The sequence below is a fragment of the Falco peregrinus genome, chromosome 3 (genome assembly GCF_023634155.1).
Source record: "Falco peregrinus isolate bFalPer1 chromosome 3, bFalPer1.pri, whole genome shotgun sequence".
In the NCBI taxonomy this organism is placed as follows: Eukaryota; Metazoa; Chordata; class Aves; order Falconiformes; family Falconidae; genus Falco; species Falco peregrinus.
In genome coordinates, this window is record NC_073723.1 from 52,263,236 (window position 1) to 52,287,694 (window position 24,459).

The 24,459-nt window shown below is 42.1% G+C and overlaps 1 protein-coding gene across 6 annotated transcripts in view; it reads right to left on the reverse strand.

The window, feature by feature from the left end:
* Positions 1–24,459, reverse strand: part of DTNA (dystrobrevin alpha) — a 234,481-nt gene that overhangs the window by 178,743 nt on the left and 31,279 nt on the right. For 2 of the 6 annotated variants that reach the window (XM_055799734.1, XM_055799735.1), the window contains exon 1: positions 11,020–11,249. The exons of 1 other annotated variant lie outside the window; for it this stretch is intronic. In XM_055799734.1, the coding sequence (XP_055655709.1) occupies positions 11,020–11,036 (17 nt within the window). In that variant the 5' untranslated portion in view covers positions 11,037–11,249. Of the gene's footprint in view, positions 1–11,019; positions 11,259–24,459 lie in introns of those variants that run through there. 3 more of the 6 variants (XR_008746477.1, XM_055799738.1, XM_055799739.1) reach the window with 3 other exon arrangements.

Here is a 24,459-nt window from a genome sequence, read left to right on the forward strand (position 1 = left end):
CCTACAAAGTTCTGCCATTCTTAAAAACAAGCACAGAACACAGACATTGGGATGAATATGTTAAACAAGGCAGAATTAAAGGGTTAGAAAAAGAAAGGACTCTGGCAGGCTGCCTGCTTCACAGCTCCTATGTGCATATTTATGAATCCTGGGACAACATCAAAATTAGGCCTAGCTGACCTTTGAAAGAATGAATAATTTCCTAACACAGAGAGATGTTTTAAATATACGAACAGCTTTAAACACCCAAAGTGCTCTGCTTCTAATTATTTTTGCTACATATGAAATATTTGAGGAAAATGTATATGGTATCTTTAATTTGTTAATTACCAGCTGGCTCCTACCGCGCATTATTAAGATACTATGGCAGTGACTAATGCCTCTGACAACACTAAATTACCAACAACATCTTGCGCAGGAATGTGACCTGAGTGGCCTAGAAAGGACTAGCTGCAGGTGTTTATTTTCAGATAAAGATGGTTTATTAACCCAGGTATAAGACAATAAACATTAAATACCACACGCACAAGTCCTGAGGAGGAAGGCTGCGCCCCAAGCCCCACGTGCTGCCTACTCCATGGGCACCACCATGCCCCATGGCTGAAGTAACCCGGACACCTGCGTGTCACGCTGTTTGCTCACGATACAGATGTGAAGAAGTGTGAGCACTCAGGTTTGCTCTCCAGCAGTGCTTCACATGCTGTGGGCTCTACAGCTCTGGCCCCCTGCTTGGTGACTTAGGTAGGGACACTGGACATGCACAGGTGGTGCTGTAGCAGGCACCGATGTTCAGGACTCCTCCACTTCCAGCCTGGTGGTCCCAAAGGCTGCATGCCCACACTCACACAGTTCCAAAGGCTCGGTGTCAGTGCAAGTTTGTGCATCCCAACAGGACAAGGACCTACGCCATCTCTTCATGCATTTCAGTAATTCCCTGACATGAAGCATGCCAGGGAACTCCTGCTGAAGTGAACGCATGCTGCAGAGATTCCCTTCAGTGTCTGAAAGGCAGGGCTGCTCAGCTGCAAGGGATGCCAGGCAGGGGGTCTAGGAGACTCAGGGATGTCAGGGATTTTGCATCAAGGAAGATCAAGATGAAGGAAAAGTGACTGCCCACAAAACCTTCCTCTGCACAGCTGCAGCCCAGGCACAGCCCTTTTCCACTCACCTCTGAATACAAGTCTTTCTTTTTTTCCTTTTTTTTTTTTTCTCAGTCAAAGCATTTGCTGCCAAATTGATTAGATTAATAACGTTTTAGCTTGGACGGGAACTTACACGTCTTAGTAGTGTGTGAAATAATGTTACTCTCCTTTCCAAATCCTCCTGGAGTGGTTAGGAAAGCCAGTCTTTTTTTGCGCAGCTACATTATAAAATTGCTGAACAAACCTATTCTGCTGTAATGGGAAGGGACATATTTTCTTCTCTACCGTAAGTAGGTCAACGAATACATGACGTTGTAAGGACGAAACTGTTTTCCTCTGTCCTCTTCCCTCTAATGGCAGTTTCAAATCATTTAAATTTAACTATGTTTCTAGTGTTAACTATAACATCATTGTAAGGTTATTAACAACTGATATATCGGTGGTCCTAAAGTCTGGAGTTTGTGCTTACCTGCAGGCTTATTCTAGCCTCAGGTATACATACGGAATTCCTACACAGGGCATGTCATTGCACAGTTAAGAAAAGCTGGCAAAGAAATTTGGATGTGAAATGCAACAATACATTAAGAGGCACAAAACTTTAGCTCTCAGCTCTGAGATTTACACTGAGCTTTTGCATCAATGTGATCTCTTTTGGGGGATGAAATTCTGACCATCACCTACTCTAAAACTGAAGTAGCTACATTGTGAACAGTGAACTTGCTCTGAATTAATACTGGCATAAACAAAGACAAAGTATTTTCAGTGGAACTATTCCAGTTCATAGCACCTGGAGACTTCTCTGTATGCATTTCATTGGGAGGGATTAACCAGTAACTGGAGAAACATTTAACTTGCAGTTATAGCTATCTGAATACCAAATGCAAATTAAAGGCCATGGCCAACAAAAAAATACATCTGGGGGGAGAACACACACCCCCAAACAGAAAAAGGAAAAAAATTACATTACACTAAAGAGAATATAAAATGCCTGAAGTCTTATCAAATGTAATTTAAAAAATTAAAATGGGTGTTGCTTTTTTACTGACTGCCTCTATTTTAGAACAGATGGCGTAAATTGGTTTTGTTGACATGACCTGAAAAAAGTAAAAATTAATTAATTCATCTCACGTAATGCCTGTTGTAAACTCTCACTCACCCACACGAGCACTACAAAGGCCACCTCCTGCACCAAAATGTTTGCCATAGCAAAGGTTACACGCTCTTACAACCCACTCCTTGTATCCTTGTCCTGAAAACAACAGGCCAGCCTAGGACAGTAAAGCTAAAGCACATACAAGTGGACACCACTCTGTCTTCAGTGTGAAATTTTTACCCAATATAAACCCATGACTTCAAAGGGGACTCAGATTTCATCCTAAGAATCCAATTACGTGTTTCAAATTTAGGATGGACTGTCAAGTCCCAGCTGACAAAATGATGTTCCCAAGTATTTCAGGACAATGATATTTGAGCTGAAATGCAAAGCCAGCTGTTTATGCCTTAACCACTTACCTAAAGAACATTTCAAATGAGAAAATTATATGATGAGTAAGTGCCTCTGCACCTCAGCAAAATGCATCCCACTCTGCAGGCAGATTTTTCCAAACATAATTTAGATAGCATGTCTTTCATTAAGACAAGAATTCCATGTGCAATATTATCACCAGTATCACCAACTCATTAAGGATGGTAGAAAAGATATGTAATCCACCTCCCACTGTGAGATAAAGTCAGATACACTTCATTCGTGTTTATTAAAGCCTTGTCTAACACCTCCAGTGATGGAGACTCCACAAGTTCCACTGGCAGTGTATTTCAGACATAATGTCTTCCTAGGGTTTACCTCACCTTTCTTGCTTCACTTTAGACCCATTTCTCTTTGTCTGTGGCACAGACTAGAGATGACTGGCCTTCTCACAATAGCTGGTTCTCTGCTATCTGTGCTTGGAAAACTGCCTGCCTCCTACTTGCTCCCCAGCAGGCTGCTCTTCTTTAGGCACAGACTACGTAGATCTTTCAGGTTTCTCTCCTGGTGCATGTTGTCTGGATCTCTGGTCATTTTTACTGCCTTCCTCTCCACTTCCAAAGTGGCCAGCACTTTCTTGAAGAGCAGTGCTCCAAACCAAACACAGGAATCCAGCTAAGCACTCACCAACACGGAGATTGCTCCTACGGGCTGTACTCCCATATGCTTCCCAACATCATGCCTTTCTTTTTTTCCTTTTCTATTGTGCAACAGCTTGACATTGCCAATTCATGTTCAACTAGAGATCCACAGTAATCCCTATATCCTTTCCTGAAGAGCTGCTGTCTCACCAGTTGTTCCCCAGCCTGTACTGGTATCAAGAGCTGCCAGCACACAGTTCAGTGACGCCTCTGGAGCTACACACCACCACTGCTAGCCTCTGTGCGCCCGGTGAGCCAAGCATGCCCTTGCGATGCTGCCTCACAAAAGGCATTGAGTTGCGTGTAGCTCTTAATTAGCACACAGTGAAAAATACTGGAAATCCAGCAAGGCCCAGGACAATATTTGCATAAACCTTCCCTCTTTTTATCTGCCTGCTCAATCCACCAGGGGCAGGGTAGAACAATTAGGACTATTTCTTCCAAGGCAGAGATATCCAATTTTATTTCTAAGCTCTATACTGAGTCTGTTATGTGTGTGTATATATATATATACATATAGTCATGCCTAATACAAGCCAAGCAGTCATCTACGATGGTGTACAACAAAAAAAGTATAGGACTAATGACCTTTGAAATAGGTATGGCCAGACCTGGCCAGGCTGAGGTTGCTTTCTGGCAAAGCTTGGTTTCTCTTGGACATAACACAATGAATGACTTCTTTAGTACATTACATGCCCACTTACAAAAGCTGAGGCTTTGTGCACAAGGAATTTATTTCCACCTTGAGGAAAAGTGAGTGGCCTGAAAAATTGCCAGTCTATCTCCTTACTTTATGTCTTTTTCACAGAGAATACATTGTTTCAATGTGGGTGAATATTAAACAGTGTAACAGCAAAGATTAGGCCCATTCCTCCCAAGCTGCCACCAGATTATGAGTAACTGCATGGCTCTCAGCAGACACCTATTCACCTTTCAGTGAAAATGCACTGTGAAGAGTTCACCTAAGCCTGGAGAGTGATTTTTTTTAAAAAAGCCTCTGAACTCCAGCACTTTTAATTCTATTGAGGAATACATCACCAGTTTTAATGTAGACAAAGAACCTACATTTGCTTGGATCCTTTTCAACCATTCACCACCTAAATTACTTATTTAGCTGTACAATCTCTGAAATTGTATTTACTGTCTCTTAGACTCACATAATTGCTTCTTGCCATCAACACTTTAGCAAGTTTCCTCTGCTTACACCCACTTCCTACTATAAAACTTTTTTTCAGTTGTTCTGCTGAATGTTATGCTTGACCTGAAATTTTATATACCAGATAATAGTCAAGCCAAATGTATTATTTATGCATTTTCAGCAATTTTCAAAGCTAAAATTAATGAAAAGAAATAGTTTTCCTTGTGCTAAAAGAAATCTTTTATCATTCTTTTGCTGAGAAGCATTCATTCCTCCATGCTTTCACACAAAAACTTGAAACCTGGCAGGCAGGTTTCTTTCTGCCACTATCATCAAACAGCCTTATTTGATGATTTGATGAAATTAACTTATTAACAAAAGGCATATTTCATCCCCGTCCAATGATGGTTCACAGGGAGCTTCAAAGCTTGTGAGTGCAAGTGATTGCTCTGCCAGCTGAAGGTCTGAACCTTGCTGACGACTTCTGTTTTGAACTGACATGGGTCTATGGGAGATGTGCTCAGAGGGCTTCTTGCAAGCCATGCACAAATTCTTGTATTTGAAGATGTGTCTCCTCCAGAAATTTCCTCCCTAAATGGGACTCTGTAGGCAAGACGAGGAGATGGAGCAAGGATTTGCACTGAATTACCACTTCTGGATGTGCTGCCAGCCTGCCCTGGCTGCTGTGACTATGTGTTCAATGAGTCAGCCAAAAATTCATCCAACTCTACAGCTGGAATTAGAGGGAAGACGACTTGGAGGTTGGGATGAAGAGGATTACCAATGGCTTGACAGGTGGCAAGAGAGGTGGGAAGCCAGGAGGCAGAACAGGTTGTAGGGGAAGTAATACGATAGATGGCATTATCAGAAGTGGGTTTTTTCAAAAGAAAAACATGACCTGTTTACAGAATAGCCTGGCAGAGTAAATGGCTTGACTCTCAACTCCATTAAGATCTCCTTGCATTCCTGTACCAGCATAATATAATTTGTACCTGCATTAAACTGATTACTTATTTTCCCTAGTAAGACATGCAAATTGATCAAACTTTTAAGGACAAAAATAAAACATAAAACACTTTGCATTTGGTTTGATCTGTTTGGAAACACATTTTGTTTGTGTATATTCAAAGAAAAGTGAAATATTTGTAATTGTAATAGCAATTAAAAATACACATCAAGTACCAAGATAAATGCTTTCAAACTTGGGATCTATGATGCGCCTTTTTTCCTTGGGATCTAGTCTGCAAAAGACTGGCCAGCTCTCCTAGCTTAAATTGTTTTTTTACAGATTAGGATGCCATGTCGAAAGAGTGGTAAAATTTCAGAATTATTAACTCAAAATTTAGAAAACATTTAAATCAATGTCTTGACTTTATAATTTAATGCAATTTTTAGCTGTAAAGTCCGTCATTCTGAAGTCAATTTATAGGAAAAAAGAATGATCTAAAACCAGGGAATGGATTATAGTTCCATACCACACAAATGATACAGTAGCTCTCTTAATCCAATATAAATGAGCTGTGTATAACAAAAAAGGAGGGCACAGAAACATGCGATGGCCAAACTATCATTGCTTTATAAATCTGGAAGGAATCAAAAGGTTTTCCTGATCTTATTCCAAGGACAATGTCATGTTAGGAATGAACACGGACTGAAATGGTAGTAATTACTAGAAAGCATATACTCTTGTTACACAATATATTTTTAAAAATGTAGCAAGAAAGCCTAAGATTACCAACTAATTCTATCTGCAGCTGTTATTTGGTAATGAGTACTCAAGGACAACTTCACTCCAAGCATGTTCTGTGCTTTGCCCGTGCTTACTTCCATTGTGTTTAAACGAATTAGTCACAAATTGTCAATAAATTTTTTTTAAAGCCTAGTTGCTCACAGACTTTTCTGTCTGCTTCATTTTTCTCTGAGGTTCCACTGAGTGCAAATGTTCTTACAAGTTTACAAGGAGGCATTTCATACCAGAGTAGTCTTATCCTTACAAAAAGATATAAAAGAAAATAAGAATGCAGCACTTCGCTACCACTTTTCATCCCCTGACCTTCACAGAACTGGGCAAGCACTACTGTCACTGCTCTCAGAAAAGGATACACCAAGCCCCTTACATGACTTGTCAAAGATCACAGGCACAGAAGCTGACTTGTTTCCTCCACTGCCCTAGGGAAGGTTATGTTCAGCAAACAGCTACCACCATGCCAACAAATAAATTAATAAATAAAGATTCATTAGTTCTACTGCTTTCCTATCTCTTCTTTATTACCCAGAGTATAATCCCCAATTCAGGTTTTACAGCCAAATGCAGCAAGGCCATGCAATTGGTTCAGACACAGGAAGGCTGTGGTAAAACTTGGCTTCCTGTAATAGCCCCCTGCAGGGAGGATGGTTTTCTTGAGACTATTGGGTATTAGGCATTCTTTCAACTACTGCAGCTGCAATTAGATGCATTTTTAAGCATCCTATTAGTGGGAAGTATTCGCTGTGTTTCCAGGTAAAGTCACTTCATACAGTAATAATTAGCTCAGGAAGTACTTTATTCCCTGATACACCAGGAGCTGGAATCAATAGTAAGTGCAGGCGGTCTGACACAGCTCAGACTGGTGATTTCTCTGGGTTTCCACTCACGGACTCAGAAGTGATAACACGGCTGTATAGGAAATCATAACTGCATTAGTTTTGGTTGTGAGTGTTTTGGGGGTTCTTTTTTTACAGAATTACAAAATTACAGAATTGAGGCTTTCTACACTGTGCTGCATTGTACAAAGCATTGACTGCCATACTCTGCCAAAGCAAATTAGCTGCTGTCACTGGGAGCAGAATCATTATCACAGTGAGCTGCTTCTAGGTACTTCTAAGCTCAGAAAAATGCCTTGGTGAAACAGTCCTTAAACTCTTTAGCAACTGGTCCCTGGTGACACGCCTGTTTTCTTATTTATGGCCAAACGATCACTGCAAAAAGCTTGAAGATGAGGCTAGAGACAAAGATTTACAAAGGGAAAAAAGATCACAACAGAAAGAAAGAAAGAAAACAGGAATTGTATACTGTAAAGTCTAGCAAGGAAGGATTTTAACACCCATGAGCAGGGTTTACAAAGAAAGAAGCAGAGGATGTATTAAAGGAAAAAAATCTGCAAACCCATTTTCACCTCAGAAAGCATGATTTTTCTGAACTCTCATTGACAAAGTCACTTACAACTTAATGGTAATGGAAAGAGAGGGACCATGTCCTGCCTGTTCCAGAAGACATGTTACTAGTCATGATGAAGCAGGGCTTGTCCCTAGGTAACACCAAAGAGTCAGCTCCTTGGAGCAGAAAAGCATGGCACATGCTAATGATGAACACTGTACCAGCATCAGAGTAACACCTCAACCACTCAAACAGTACCAAAACCAGGAGGCATCAATGTTTCAGCTGTAGGCCTGCGCTCCTCTCGTTAATGTTCTGTCCCCTGCTTGATCCTCCTGAAAACTGAGGCCTCCATGATCTCTCTTGTCTACCTGCAGTAGCAAGAGGCAGGGGCTGGGAGCAGGCACTCTCTCACCCTTCCATCCACTCTGTCCCAGCAGCACTTCTCCATCTCCCCCTGTGTGGGGTTAGTGGGAGTCCTGGGAAAGGGGAGGGCAGGATAATCGAAGGCTGCAGTGAGGCAAGAGTTAGTCCAGGTCAGGGGTCCTCAAACTACGGCCCCCCAGGGCCTCAATCCGGCCCCCCGTATTTACAGACCCCCCCACCGGGGGTTGGGGGGGAAACCAAGCAGCCGCAGATGACTACCTGCCACTGCATCCGCGCGCCGGCCCCCTGGTTAAAAAGTGTGAGGACCCCTGGTCCAGGTGATCAAGGAGAAGAGGGTGTTACCACCTCCAGCAACACCTTGTTAGAAAAGTCTTTAAGAAAAAGATGTCTCCCTTTCTCTTGTTCCCTGCTTCCCAACAAATCCTAGTCACCTGAGCAGCACAGGGCTAGTGGGAAAGAAGGGGACAGGTAGTGGAGAGATGTCCCAGTCCCTACATCCTGCTCTGATAAAGCTACCACACCCTGACCCAAATACTGAGCTGCTGAACACGTGCAGTACCACATTCACTCTAACCATGCAACCATTCACCCTAACAGCTGTTCAAGGATTTTTCATTTCAGAAAATATGCCAACATTATAATAATATATAAACTATATCAAACACAGCAATGTTTTCTACGGGAAAATATCAGTTTATTGAAGATTTTTCATTTACTGCTACGACAATTGGAAGATGTTATTTTGGGTGGATTAGATACACCAGAATACATTTTTTTAAAGTCAGTCCTGCACTTTAGCCTGGGAACTCCCTGTTCCTGGGTCAGATGCTCATTCCCTTCCAGGAATGAGGTTCTTCAGGCAGCTTCACTTCCCAGAATACAAAGCAGGTTTCCTTGTGATGAAGCTCTCCAGTGCCTCTTGGACATTTAATTATGGGAGAAGGGTCTCAGATAATGAAATGGGAACATCATGCTCCTGAACTGTAACTTCTGAAAAGCAATACACTGTGTTAGGGAAATGCAATTTAATTTTGAACTGACTCAGGAATTTCCCATGGAACATTAGTTCTATTTTCTGCTCACCTCTGAATGTCAGTCTATTTTTCTCTTTCAGTTTAGGAAGCTTATAAAAGGTACAGTGAACCTCTACTTCCAAATCTGTGGATTCTCCCTGCCTCTTGCCTTTTGCCATAGCCCTGGGGAGGTGCATCTGAAAACAGAAGCCAATTGTGCCAACCCTTATCAGAGACAATGCCTAGCCTGAGGAACTGCTATCCACATACCTAACACAGAACAGTAATAAAGGTATTTCCATACCCTTCAGGTGTGCAGGAGCTCTGACAGCTCACAGGACTTGCCCGAAGCTGTGCAGGATCCTGTACAAGAGGCAGAAACTAACCACAGCTTTACCAAGCCCCACTGCAAGTTTTTACTCATCTTGACACATTTTGTCTTAAAGCTCTTTCACTTCAATACCAAAACAAATATTGCAGTGATACCTTAATGTAAGTAACTGTTGACCTGGAAATATAGCATGGGACTGAAGTGTTCAGCTAGTCTAAGCTAGTTAAAACAACTCCCAACTAGTACAAGCTATAAGAGAACTGGTTTAAATGTCTTTTCTCACCCCCGCAGTTAGTTTTTTCCTTTCCTTCCTTAACATTTACCTTAAAGATTACAGGTTTCCTTCTTCTCCATCCCTGACATTTAACCACACAGAAAACACTTGACAGCAGATGTACTCACCCAAATATACCCAGATGTTTTGCAAAATTTGGGTAAACTGATCAATAGGGATGAACTCGATCAAATGGAAGATAATAAAACATACCAGATGTATCAACTTTCCTTTAAACAGAGGAAACATTTCTATTTTAGTTCACCCAGTTCCACGTATTTTGCAAGGCGCAGACTGCCATTATGTGAGTCTCTTCGGCACTGGTATATATAACCAAAAATGTTAGGCGTTTCAGTTATCCGCAGACAGCACCTACTTCCTACGGTTATTACTGGCAGTACTAACATGTCAGGAATTCTGACTATGTTTGGGTGAACTGCCACCAAATCCAAAGTTAAGACCTCCTCTACTATGAGTGTAAAACACACGTCTGGGATAAATGCTAAAAATGATGTTAGCATGTAGCTAATTCTCATTCACAGCACAGATTCAGATGAAACTTTCAGAACACAAGTTCTCATTCTGTAACGTAACTTACATCTAACTTCCTACTGAGTTACTGACATTTTAAAATCCTTTCAGCCACATGAACAACACAGATTCATCACAAATATTAAAAAAATAGCATGAGAAAAACATTGATCAATGAAGTAACTGCTAGATACTGAAATTACTTCTGATAAGCTACAGAAAGAACATGATCTCCTGAATCTTCTTTTTACTCACAAACTCACTATTTCAGTGAGGACTGTCAGAGGAATGTGCACACCTTTTAAAATTACTACTAGAAGGACTCTGTTCAGAGAAAACGAGGGTCAAAATGTTAAAAAAACAACAACACCCAAACCCAAACACCAAGTAAAAACATTATTTGGAAAGAAATAAACAAAAAGGTTAAATTTAATTAACCCTGCGTTGTGATCAAATTCACACATGAGGAAATAGTAGGTATGTGAAACCATGGCCAAACAAGCAAGCAAACACTGATTACACCCTCTGTAAAGCAGAAAACAACTTGCTTTTCAACTTTGTAATAATAAGCAGCATTTCAAACAGCATATCCCACTAACACAGAGCAAAGGTATGTAACAAAATTCAGCTGATAGGAAAACAGCACTCAAAACTGTAATGGCAAAATTATTAAAGCCCAAGGCTCCCTAGGTTCCTCAAGACAAGTAACCTCATGAGTTAACACTTCACTGAGGAATAAAGTTCAATCTGTATGGGGAAAACAGGGGAATAAATCGTGTGGGGAAGGCGTTACTTAAATATCTGTCTCATCCTACAGGAACTGCCGAGTGCTCTGAGAGCAGAAGCAAAGCCAGGAGGAACGACTCTAGCAAATGTATGCAAAGGCAAGTTTCCTACTTACCCTACAGTATGCACCATGATCTCTTTTGCCACCTTAGTAATTCCAAAGAATCCAGAATGATGTTATTTTTAAGGGAATATTAGAGTCGTTTGAGCTGACAGAGGCAAGCTGACAAGCAGAGCTTTGCGAGAAGCCAGGCAGAGAGGGATGAATTTAAACCCTGGCACAAGATGCTGTGTATTCTGCCTCTATCTTTAACTTCTAAATGATTTGGTTTCACATTCCTCTGAAGTCCTGCAGGCAGATGCCTTTGCGGAGCTTTACCAATCGCAATCACCCGGCCCCCCTTCCCCACCCCCCACCTCCCTCCTCCCTCCCTGCCAAGGCTGCCACTCCGCCCCCATCGCCCCCATCCCCACCTCTCCTCCTGGCACACCCGCTCGCACTCGGAGGGGCTGGCAGGCAGGATTTCACCGCTTCCCACCGCCGCGCCCCCCGCCAGCCTGCCCGAGCCGCCGGGCACCGCCGGCCGCCCCGCAGCTCCCCGCCGCCCTCGGCTCCCCGCCGGCGGCCCGGCACCGCGCCCGAAACCCCGGCCTCCTGCGCTCGGCACCGGGTACCTGGAGGTACAGCGTGTGCCCACCGACCGAACCTCGGTCAAGAACAGGACGGCGAGCAAGCCGTCTCTGCAGGGGGCTCCAAAGGCGACCGGCTGGCGGGGCACCAGGGCTGGGGGAAGGCAGTGACTCACCCTCCGCTGTATGGAGCTTCTGCAGAAACTCAGATTGGGACGTTTACGGCATTTCTGCCTGGGCACAGCTTTACTGAGGAACGGCTTATAAACAAAACAAACAAAAAGATATTTTACCAGATCTGAAACACAAAGCATCTAAACTTCCAGTCTTGGAAAATCTGTGGCTCCTTCCAGTAACAATGCATTGCAATGCTGTCAGCAGTCAGACTCAAAAGTAACTAGACTACTGATTAATGGAAGCATTTGAGGTGATTGAAGTGGGGAGGGAAAATAAAGTCCTTCCACCTAACCCAGAAAGTCAGTATCCCTACCAAAGGCTTCAGGCATCGTTAGTGTTGACACAACCCCCTGGCTCCTACTATCAGCCTTTTGAAGCAGCAGTTTTTAATTTGTAAATGCGCATCCAGTTGAATACTGCTTGCCATCAAGACTGTCTTATCTCAGGGGTGGGAATGGAATAAGCCACAAGACTCTATGTAAAACATATGAATTATTGAACACTTTCAGTTGCAACTGGAAAATATCAATTGACAGTCACACCAATTCAAACAGAATAACATGGTAAATGTCTCTGGTTTACAGTCTGAGCTGCTGCTGAGAGGGGTCGGTACTCAGGGATGCAGCCAAGCAAGCAGCGAGGACAGGTCGGGGCAGGGAGCGGGGCAAGGCCAAGCTGTGCCCAGAATCACTTAGCTAAAAAACCCACAGATTATAAATACCTTGCCAGTGTCCTGTTCGATGATGCACTTTTCAGAGCACCAGTGTTGAGGGGCTGGACTGATTTCGTAGTGAAAGTAATCACACATTACTTCAGGCTAATGAGGGAAACAACTCAGACTTGGAAAGGCCTAAAGAAGGGTGAAAAAATCATCCAAAGGGATGTATCTTAGTGCACATTAAGTAAGCCTGCACTTCATCTCCTGCCAGCTACTTTTCATGATGCTTTTTGATAACTGTATATATAGAACATATACCAAACAGTAGCTTCACAGCCATTTTCATGATCAGTCCCACAGGCAGTAAGGCAAGAGCTCCTCTTAACCTGGAGTCGGCTCAGGTTTGTGGGCCTGGAAAAGTTGCCAGCAACATATAAATGTTAAAGAATAAACTAGCTGACAACTCCTGAAAAGTCAAAAGATGTATTTTGAATTCCTAACCTTTGTTACTATTAGCAAAGCCAGACCTCAGTATGTTTAATGCATGCCTTCCAGAGTGCCTTACAACCTCCAGCAAAAGGAAAACATGCCAGGGACTCCCTGCCAGACAGGAAGAAGTCACTTCTTTGCCTCAGGTCCTAAAACTCTCTGACTGCTGATGAAAGGGTTCAGGGAAGGTGTCGATCGCTGAGGTTTAGGAGCTGCAGTGAACTGCAGGAAGGCTGCCTGGCACTGCTTTCCAACAGAGCCACCTCTAACACTGCCAGCTTACAAATCCCTTGGAAAGTCATTGAGCCACAGTGTCCCCCATTCAAACAGAGCAACTTCATATAATGCAGCATCGTACCTCAGAACAGGGTTTTTTTCCAATTGTTTGTAAGGATGTGAGACTCCAAGGGCAGATAATCACTAGAATCAGAGACCAAGTGCTAACATTAGGTTTAAAAAGCACAGTGCTTTAGATGCTGAGAGAGGCAAACAAGTCAGTCATGTCTTTGTGGCTGAGAGCTCCTTTTTAATTAGGGCAACAAGGAAGGAAGAAAGAAGCTCCCCATGGAAGAAGGTGTGATAGACAAATCTGGTGATTCAGAAGCAAAGTCGTGAACAGGAAGGATTAAGACTGAGCTGTTTCTAGGACTCTAGCCTACCTCTAGAGAGTGCTTAAGTGTGGGGAAAAACAAAGGCAGGGAAATCAACAGAAGCACCACACTTTTATCTAAACTTGTGTATTTCCCTTACTAGATACGGGGAAGGTGGGGGGTGGTGGGGTGGTGGGAGGTGGAGGGGGTGGAAGAGATTGGGTTTTGGATCCTCTAAAAAGAACACTTAATGTGTTTACTTCCCTTGTCTCTTAAGAAGTTATTTATAAACCTAAGAGTATGTGGTGGGTGGAGCTTTGTAAAACAGGATGCTGGAAAATACTGAGAAACCTTGGATGTCAATGTGGACAGCACGACCCCAATCCCATGAATGGGACAGACGTCATATGTCCAAAAACTGTATCACGTAAGCTAAGGGAAAAGACAGGTGTCCAGTTTCCTCAGATGAAGAGATGCAGTAATACCAGTGTCTGGGACAGATTTACCACACCTGTGAGAAGGGATACTACTCTTTCTCTCTCAGCAGGGTCTGTTGCTTATAGCCATCACCAAATGTAACAGATCAGGGACCTCTGTGGCATTAGATTTGACATATGTGGATACATATTAATAGCGAATTCTTACAGAGGAGTGGGAGCTGGAGCTGGCGTGGGAGCAGACAAGGGAGCGGCAGGGAGGAGAAAGTAATTTGGTACCAGTGACAAGTGTAAATAGGTAACATGTTTGGAGCCATGTGACTTCCTACCCATTCCCAATTTAGCCCAGTGCCTAAGAGGCATGATCTGTCCCTTCACATTTAGCTATTTTTAATGTGTACAGAATTTGCTCTTTGTCTTCCCTTGTCTGTCAGTGTCTTGAATTCATCTGTCTTGGCAGTCTTAAGATTTGGGCTTACTGGGACAAGCAACATCTTCTACCCTACGGGTTCAGTCCTTCTAGGTCTTACTCAGACTACTTCTTGCTCTTAGGAATAATCTTGTAAACCTCTGCAGATGATTTCAGCATGGGTTTTTTGGAGAGCAAGAGCTTTGAGTAGGGGGCTGCCACTACATTGACAGGTATGCAGTTCCTGCCTGTCACAGTGGACCCAGCACACTGACTTCATTCAGCATCGCTCAATCTCCACACCCCTCACTCCCCCAGCCTACCTCCAGCCTTGGCTACTCAGCTATGTGGTTACACCAAGAGCCCTCTCCAACATGGTCCAACAGGCACGGTTTGGCCAAGTGTTGACCCATGAGTTGCTTCTCTCCCACCTACCACTTTTTTTACTGCAAGAGATGGGGAACAGCTATTGGAGCTGGTGGGGACAGAGGGCTCTTGGTGGCAGCCCCTGAACACCTGCTCTCTTGCTGCTGCCTACAACACAGCCTCCAGCACAGCAGGGTACATTTGCTCTGGAAGCAATCCAGGGGACTGAGATGGGCTCCCACAGGAAAAAACACTGCCCTGGCCTCCCAGTGTGGAGTCTGACTGCTCTAAGTATAATCCTACCATTTCCAGGAGACTCACAGGATGATGGGAGGAAACTCAGTCACAAAAAATGTTCAGATGGGTTAGCTCTGCTATTTGCAAAACATACTCAAATTGCTTCAATTCTCAGTAAGCATTAGTAAGATAAATGGGGAATGCACTTGGTACATACTCTGTGAGCAGTTTTGCAGCACGAAAGGATTTTCTGTGCTGGCTTTTCTGTTCTTGATTTCCGTGTTTCTTTGATTCAAACTATGTGGGAAGAAGGGAGATCGTCCATGGTCATGCATCTAAGCTTCAGGAACAAATCATATTTTGAGTCAATCCATTTTACTGATTAAAAAAAATCTGTGATTTACTTTTAAACATTTCTTTCCTTTTTTCCACATCTTCTATTTACAGTTTGGTAAAGGTTTTTGGACAAACCTGTGGTTTAAACCAGTGTTTATCATCATATACAAGCATGTCACATCTACAAGAGCCAGGATATAAAGGCTTTGGGTTTATTTTTATACACAAGAACAAATTATGAATGTTAATTATGAAGAATTAAGCAATTTAAGTTTACTTGAAAAATATCTAAGAGGAGGACTAGAACAATTCTGCTTCCATTTATCTTTAATCCAAACAGAAAATACAGGAAAAAGACTACTCTTTTCATTAGATGTCCGAATTGATCAGCATAAAGATCTCTGAGATATAATAAAATGAAGAGAACTTTAAAAAAAAATTAGGTTTTGTAAGTAAATGGTTTAATTTTACCACACTGAAAGGAAAAATAGTTTTCTAAAAATAAAAAGCCAGGTAAACCTAAACCCACACAGTGCTGAGCCCTGGAAAAGTCTCCTGTGGCACAATGGCATTCATGGATAAATAAAAAAGCTGTATCATCCACTATAGGTTCTCCACCTGAAAACACTGAACTTGAAAGGTTTGAAGTCACAGCTATAGTTCATTAAAGTTGATTGGTTAGCAGAGCATCTAATGAAGACTATTTTCCTAAAGATTCAGGCTACTTTGTTATTTATTGCTCCCAAACACAGCAACCCCCCTTTCCTCTAAACTTTCACAACCACCCCTACCCCTCAGGCATGAGTGTTGCCCACCTACACTTTCAGCTCCTTTTAACATACTATGCAAACTTTGCCCCCACCTCCACAATAATCCTTTTAATTTCCCCAGGCCTCCAAGGTACAGCCCTAATCGGCACTCCTGCTTCCTTCCACGTGCCCTTTTGTACCTTCTCCCTAGCTGGGCAAAAAGCAGGGAACAAGTCATGCAGCTGCTTCAGAGCTGTGTGTGCTCAGACTGACCAGCTAGCACACGTGGGAGCTGTTTCAAAAGGCGAATGTTACCTGCCCTGTCCTTATTGGGGTGCTATCTTGAATCCCACTTCATGAGAGTCAAGGCGAATCAGTATAGTTGAGATTTTTTTCTGTTAAATTTAGCAAAGGTGTCTAATGAGTTCAAAACTGCTGGCTATGACCAGAAGTGAGACAAACAAACATAGCGTTATAGCCAAACTCGGAAAACAAAATACCCCACATGCCAGCTACAAATATTCGTGACACAGCCTTTGCTCCAGCATGAGATGCTCTTTGTCTCCTCGATGGTAAGAATCCTCTACTGCTTTGAAGGCTTCATGTCTGATCTAACAAAGTATACAAAAGGTAGTGAAGACTGCTAATTAGGAGAGCTCATTGCAACCTGTTCCTGAAAAGAATAATCAGAATGTTTGTGAAAGATCACAGCACCAAAATTTGTTGTCACAACTTTCTTATTATTGCTGAGATTATGAAGTTAAGCAAATATTTTTCTTATGGAAATGGCCCTGTTATCCTGTGTCAATCCAGCACCTTGCTTTCATTGCAGCACTGTATTCTGCATTGGAAAAGGTTTCCAGTAAGTTATTTCATAAAAATGCCACAAATTATGTATTTATATTTGCCTGGACAGACAACCACAGGCCTTTTGTGGAAAATCAGCCAATACTTAAAGTGTGCGTGCAGGCAGACACGCATGTGGATAGAGTGACACACACTTTTTTCAGAACTGGAAGAGGATAATCCATGAAACAGATTCTCTGTTCAGTTAAGCCAAGGGTAGGAACAGGGACCGTTCATTTCATCCCACATACCACCGAAAAAACCCTCCTGCTCTAAAATAAAACTCACTTTATTCCACCCTTCAGACAAAAAACTTGGGGGAAAAGAGATTACCTTTTTTTTTTTTTTTTAAGGAAAGAATATATAGCAATAACACAGAAGGAAGCCTGGAAGTCTCAGAAACTGCTAATGAGAGCTGGAGCATTAATATATAGGCCAGCAACAAAAATCCCATCCGATCAGTTATGTAAAAGCAAGAAGAGTCTGACTTGCTCTCTGAAATACATCTGCTCTGCAGGGGCTGGGGAGGTGTCCCTACCACACAGCCCTCTCTCTCTCCCTCTCGGTTCTGGACCCAAGGCACGCACAGACCCTTCAGGCTTGGGGGTCTCAGTGCTGCTGGGGGTAAACGGAGAGAAGAGGAGCTCTGATCAGCCGGAGGGGCTGGGCTGGGGCGGCAGCACACAGGGTGAGACGGCCTGGGAGAACCTTATCCTACTGCTCCCTCTGCTGTACCCATCCTGTGGAGAAATCCCAAATGTCAGCACAAAAAGCTGGGATAAGGCATGGCAGCTTTCAGCAAGCTATCTGCAGGTAACACAGACCCAGACAGACTTGGGAAAGGGATAAAGTCATGGCTGATCAGGAAGAAACCACCACCACACTCAGGAGATGGCACATTTTTGTTTTTGCCCGTTTAACCCATCAAATCTCTTTTGCTCTGTACCTGCCAGTGTTATCCTTACGCTTCCAGAGAGGCACAGGAAAATCATGCCTCTCCTTGGGCACAATCATCTCGCTCTAGCACACATATTTAGATAATGATCTCATCTTACGAGATGGATGGGTGTCAGGATCAGCTGCAGAGAAAGGCCCATGAGGCTCCCCGAGCCGGCTGGCAGCCGCAGCCGGGTGGGCAAACACCCCCCCACCAAACACCCCCCACCTGTCAGTCCTGTTAGTGCCATGCCACCTTTAGACAACTCGAAGCGCAGGCAAAAAAGGCAGCAAGGGGAAGAATGGCTTATGGAAATGGAGTCAATTAATCATGTGGGAATTCCCAATCTGACTGTCGTAGAGAATGTTTTTTTCAACCTGTGACCACCTGAACACAACTCCAGTCAATCATTCCATCCTGTACACTTATTTCTGAGAGCTAAGAAATTGGCAACACTGGATACCACCTGTAAAACACATCTGCAGCATTTATCTGAACATAGGGAAAACCCGCACCCCAAGAAAAGTGCTTTTTTTCAAATGTTTAAACATTACAATATGCTTTTTGTGATCTCCAGAGCAGTATTTAAGTTAGTCCACACTTCCCTTTTAGCACTGATTTATGGAAATCAAGACCAGTCATACACTCATCTTAAACCTTCCAGAGAATTTCAGGAACTTTACACAACTTTAACTAGAAACAAAACCAAAAAACCTTCCTAATACCCTTATGAGATTAAAATAATTAATCTGTGAATTCCAGAAAGGCAAGGTTAACAGACTAACTGCATTCCCTTTTTTCTCCATGCCCCAAGTATTATTTCCTTTTATATTACAGAACATCTACCAGCTAATGAAAATACTGGAAATAGGACTTTATGATATAACACAGTGATAAAGTGAATTACATTGAAATGTCAATGGGATCTATGGAACAGAGCAAATTCAGAAGAAACTAATTCAGTAATTTTAAAGTTGTGAACAATTAGCATGGCATTTTCAAATGCATTTTGCCATGACCTAATTTTGCTCTAAATTCTTCAATTTTAGTTTTTGCAAAGCTGTATGAGCCATGCAATACTACAGTAGTATTAGAACAAATGTTGCAGTAGCATTAAGTCCTGCTGAAAAATCCCGCCCCTAAATGAGGGGCTCCAGCAATGGAATGGGACATGACAATTCAGGGCAGAATGCAGTGTTCTTGTCAAAGGCAGTACTCCGGATTTACATAAACGCAAACAAATGCGGTTTGGCCTCAGGACTGACACAATGTACTTAATTTACACTTGCCCAGTTTACACAGAAGCTGGAATGGAGCTGAAAATATAAAGTAAACAATTTCCACAGGAAAACTGAGATATTGAAAAATATTTTACCTGTAGTAATCCAGTAATAATTACAAATTATTTTGACATTTTCCTGTGAAGTGTCATAACAAACAGCCCGCAAATATACAACATGTATGGCACAGAGACTGAGCACAGCTCTGGACATAATCTACTCATTGTCAGATACCACAAAGCTGCTTTGAAAAAACATGCTCCTTATTATAGCACCTCCTCCCATCTCTCTGAATTCACCATGTTTATCCCCAATAAAATATTTTTTTTTGCTTTGTTCAGAGCAGTGTATGCTTTATCTAAGAGCCTCAGACATTACAGTGTAAATTATTTGTACTTCTTCCTAAAAAAGTCTTGCTCCAGGACTTTGTGACTGAACACTGACTACCTGAGGGAAATCAAATTAACAGCAGCAGAGACAGAACTATTAAAGGCATGTTTTCCCTTATGTACAGTAGTCTGTTAACGTATCAACACGCACCAAGAGGGTGAGGATAAAGCAAGGACATTTCTCTGAACTATCACTATCTTTCACATTACTGTCTATTTTTGTGAAGGAGCCATGGATGTAGTGATACTGATAGGCACTGAGGTTCCTCAAGCCTCAACTCAAGCATGCAGATTTTACAGCCATGAACACTATGAAGATGCTAGCTTCCAAAATAAATCTGGTGAGCTTTTGGCTTGACTACAGAGGTAACTGCAAGGGTGTTTCTCGTTGTAAGCGAAATGATGTGAAGAACTGGCACAACAAAAGCTTTTCTCCCCTGCCCTTTCTCCCCCTTCCCTCAAGCAGCCTCCAGAGAAGGGGAAGGATTGGGGATGATACCCTGCCTCCTTCTGCACAACCTGGCAGGACAAGATGCTCACAAAGGAGCTGTACTCACACCCTGCATTAACTCCTCCTACGCAATGAGGGAGATGACACCTCTACTGTTTCCAGAGGAGGGCAAAAACACATTATTAAAACGTTCAGGATGATGGGAACCACTTTTGTATCTGGGAATACCACTCTGAAATGCAGTCAGTCACGGGGTACTTGTGTCACAGACCACCACACCATGCTGTGCTACTCAGGTGTTACTTAAGGGGTGAATACAGCAGGGCCAGCATGGGCTTGCAGTTAAACACCACAGTATCAGTGGTAGGAGACCTCATCAGGTCTCAGCTTTGCCACAAATTTGTTTTGTGAATTTGGGAATTTACAAACTTACTTCCTCCCACTGCCTATCTGTTTTACTTACATAGCCTTCAGTGGCTTTAGGATGGATGTCACGTTTCTAGGTGCTCAGAGCAACTAAAACTTTGAGCTGGAACCTCCTAGCACTACTGTGACTAAAATACTGAAAATTATTTAGGGAGCGTTTTTATTCCATTTAGTAGATGGAAAAAAATAACTAAGTCAAAGAAGAAAAAAATGCATCATCCTTCAAAAGCCTCTTTAATCAGCCCTAGAATCTGAATCAATGCTGAGCACAAAGATTTAAATTTGGCTTAATGAGAACTGAATAGACCAAAAAACAACAAAAGAAGTGTCTTTACAAAAGGTATGGATTCGACCCAGCCAGTAAATAATTAAAGCTCCTCTCTGTTCCCTTCCACTTTCTATTTTAAGGCTTTTCATTATATGGGATCAAAGTCAGCCTGAGTTGGAGAGAGTTAGACAAATCCATCACAGAGACAGAATGAATGTACGATCTCATCCCCCGTGACAGCAGCCCAATGGTACCTACCACTTGTTTGAACTCCAGCTTGCACCACTTCTGGTGACACTTGCAATGTCAAGCATACCACTCAAAATTCAAGGGGATGTGCAGAAGCTCTCTCCCCACAAGCAAACAAAATGAAAGAACTGGCATCAGGAGTACTACAGATGGATGGGGTTGCTAAAAGAGCAGCCACAGAAAGGGTTCAGACCCCAGGAACATAAACCACCAGGAGGCTCAGGAAATCAGCTGTATGAAGAAAGACCGATTTCTGTTTGGAGAGGAGGCAAATGAGGAGAGAGATGATGAATGCAGGATAGCTGTATAAAAATTATAAATAGTAAAAAGAAGGGAATTGAAACATTCTTATTTATTTTCTCATAACAGAAGAAAAATAACATGTTGCAGCCAAAAGACAACATAATTAAGGAAATATGGAAGAAAAGTTAAACTGGGAGTTTAAAACTGACAGGCAAATTTAAAAGAGATTAAAGAAAATTCTACCTTTTTAAACGTAAAGCATAGTTTACCCTGTGGAGCTGTCTGCAGCATAATATAATCGGGACCAAAAAGGATAAAAAAAAAAATATTCATTAGATTGTTAATGAATTCCTGTATGTTCCCATTAGAAACTCATTTGTTTTTTTAAAAAAATAATATAATCCTTAATGAACCTTGCTTTTTTTAAGCAACAGAATACAAACATTTATACTTCCTGACACAAGCAATGATTAAATGTCAGGGATTAAGACATTCCCCTTAAGGGGAATCCCCAAGGATTAAGAAAATCCCTCTTTTGTCACATTATTCTGTAACTGTCAACTGACCAGTTCCTGAGCACTGTCAGGAACAATGTACTGGGTCAGATCCAACACACCAATGTCTGGTTAACACTAGAGTTCAATCAAGAAATTTCTGCCTAAAACTTATCGTTTAAGAAAAAAAGATTACAGCCTTGGGAGTGTACCATAAAACTTAGCTTTTAAAACCATTTTTTTGCTCTGCCTGCCAGTAGCTAGCAGCACTTGAAGATGAAGGCAGCAAGCATACATCAACTCTACTTGCTTTGGTGTGTAAAAATACTTTGGCCTAGATTTGGGTCAAGATACATTATTTCACTTCTTTGAGCTGCTTGATATGTTCAGTGGAAACTTGACTTCTGGTCTGCCACTACATTCAGAATATTTGCAGTTCTAGGAGTTGCAGGGTCTTCTGGCTGATGAAGCTTGCCACTACACTGTGATATAAAAGTCAAATTGTAAAATTATTACAGATATCAAAAATATCTCACTGCTATGAAATTTATGCAATTCATTTCTCAGAGTCTACTAAGATGAAAACAAAGAAGCAGTTTAGCACATCACTAGCTGAAAGAGCTATTTCAAAACATGCTCTAGATTAAGACTGCATAGCAGGAGCTTTTGCCAGTGAGAAAATGCACCCTGGGGACAAGTAGAAGCCCCAAAGAGCAATGTTCTCCTGGGTGACCTCATTAGCATCTGATGTGTGGGAACATCTTTAAATGTGTGTTTCTCCTGCTTACTTTGAGATGGTTCTTTAATCAAATTCATAAAATTACTTTCATTTGGTACAAGACAGATAAATAAACCCACATTATTCAGGCCCAACAGCTCTTCAAATAAAAAAAAAAAAAAAAAAAAGCCTGCAATAAAAATTAGATTGGAAAGGTTTTGATGCTTTATGTGGGAGTTAGCTGTATGCAGAATTGAACTGTGTTTTCTTGGTTTAGCTGAACTAAGCTGTACTGACAACAGCATGCTGAATTAGATCCGGTTGTAACCTGAGGTGAACCTGCAGGATAAACCTTACGTCATTGTATTGCTGCAGTTCTTTCTTTTTTCCATAAGCAAATGTGGCTCACTTCCCTCAGTCTCTGAAATGCCATATCGGGTGTGCTGGCCATGGGGTAGAAGTCTAAACAGAGCATGTTTGGACTTATTAATTTCAGGCCTCTGGGAATAGAACTGAGCTACCAGGAGAGACTGAAATAAGACTACATGAGCGAGGCAGAAGTGAAGATCTTTTAAAGATAATGAGGGGTTTTAAAATGTACCCTGTATTTAAAGACATTCACCCACATTTCTGATTTGGACTTTTTGATTTTTGCCTATCCAGGGCAAAACCAGCCTCATGGCTCCCCCCAACAGGCATGTAGGGACATCTTGCCTTGCACTGTGAGGTAACTGAAACCTAACTGGTGATGATGCCAAGCCCTTTGTGGACACAGTATGTTAAAATCACATTTCTACAGCACCGTTCACACAACTTCATAGGATAAGCCACAACTCTCTTCCAAGAGACTGAGGACTCCTTAGCATGAAGGGCAATGAGGATATAGGTTACTTAGCATGGCAATCCCCTCTGCCAAATTTCCATGTCTGTATCATTGCTGCAGAGACATAACCAAGCAGGTAATACTGCTTCTTACATTCTACCTTAAAGCCAGACCTACAAAATGTGCTGTGTTCCACCTTCAGACATGGTTCTAAGCATGCATCTATTTTGTTTCTGCCAGAGCCAGCTGGAAGCCTCAGTGGCACAAGATGAATGGGCGCATAACCGTGTACCATCTCAGTACCTGATGGCCCATTTCTTTGTCAGCATTATCCCTAACTTTCTGTGGCATGGCTGACCTCACAGATGCCCTCCCTGGATTAATCTGTATACTTGCAAGAAAAGCAACTCCATTCGTAGTTGCACTAGTTAGGTAATAGCTAGACCCCTGCTCCACCACAGAAGGTCTTTGCCCACAGAGCCTCAGAAGGAGTCCTCTCCCTGCTCAGTTGGAATAGTATCATACTATAAATTTGATTCAGTAAATAGGTTTGGAAAGGAGAGGAAGACAATTGTTCACTGTACACCACTGCTCAACTACAAAACTTGGATCGCAATCCATGGGCTGATAACACTTTCTGCCTTGATCATAAAACAAGTCAGCTGGTGAACAAGGGTAGTGCAGCAAGGACAGGGGATGCAGCTGGTCTGGGCCCAGGCTGTAGCCACTAAGCACATTAACAAATAACAAACACCCCACCAAACTAGAAATTCTTTTGCTCCAAATTGTTAATGACAATATCCCAGGCATTTTCTTTACTTGAAAAATGGTTTTCTTTCCCTTTACACTGGCACTGGATAATATACAGTCTGCTTTGAGAACTTTCCACACTGTCAGGAATCACCTGGCTACTACAGGTTTCTCCTTCCTAAGAGCTATGGCGTTAAATGTTATTTTTCAACCCTGTATAATTTTTTTTTTTAAAAGAACTTCAGGTATATAACCTTGATAATGACACTTCTCATGTATATTCAAGCTAGTATGCGATGGAGATGTTCTAGAGACACCATGATTTTGCTTAATAAAAATATAAATCTCTATATAATTTCATCACTTCAGGCCTTGAATAACTGGAAATCCTCCTCCTACATAACTTGTCATGATTTCCTCTGTATGAGTTCAGTGTAAGAAGTGTATAGCTAAATTACGCAGGACTATAAACTTATGTAACTGTTTGTAAGACGGAAGAACATATAAAATAAAGCAGCTTTAATAGTTAGGAATATGGGTAAGTCCAGCACAGAGCTGAGGAAAATATGATTTATAATTTGTCCTTTAGATGGACAGGTTCAC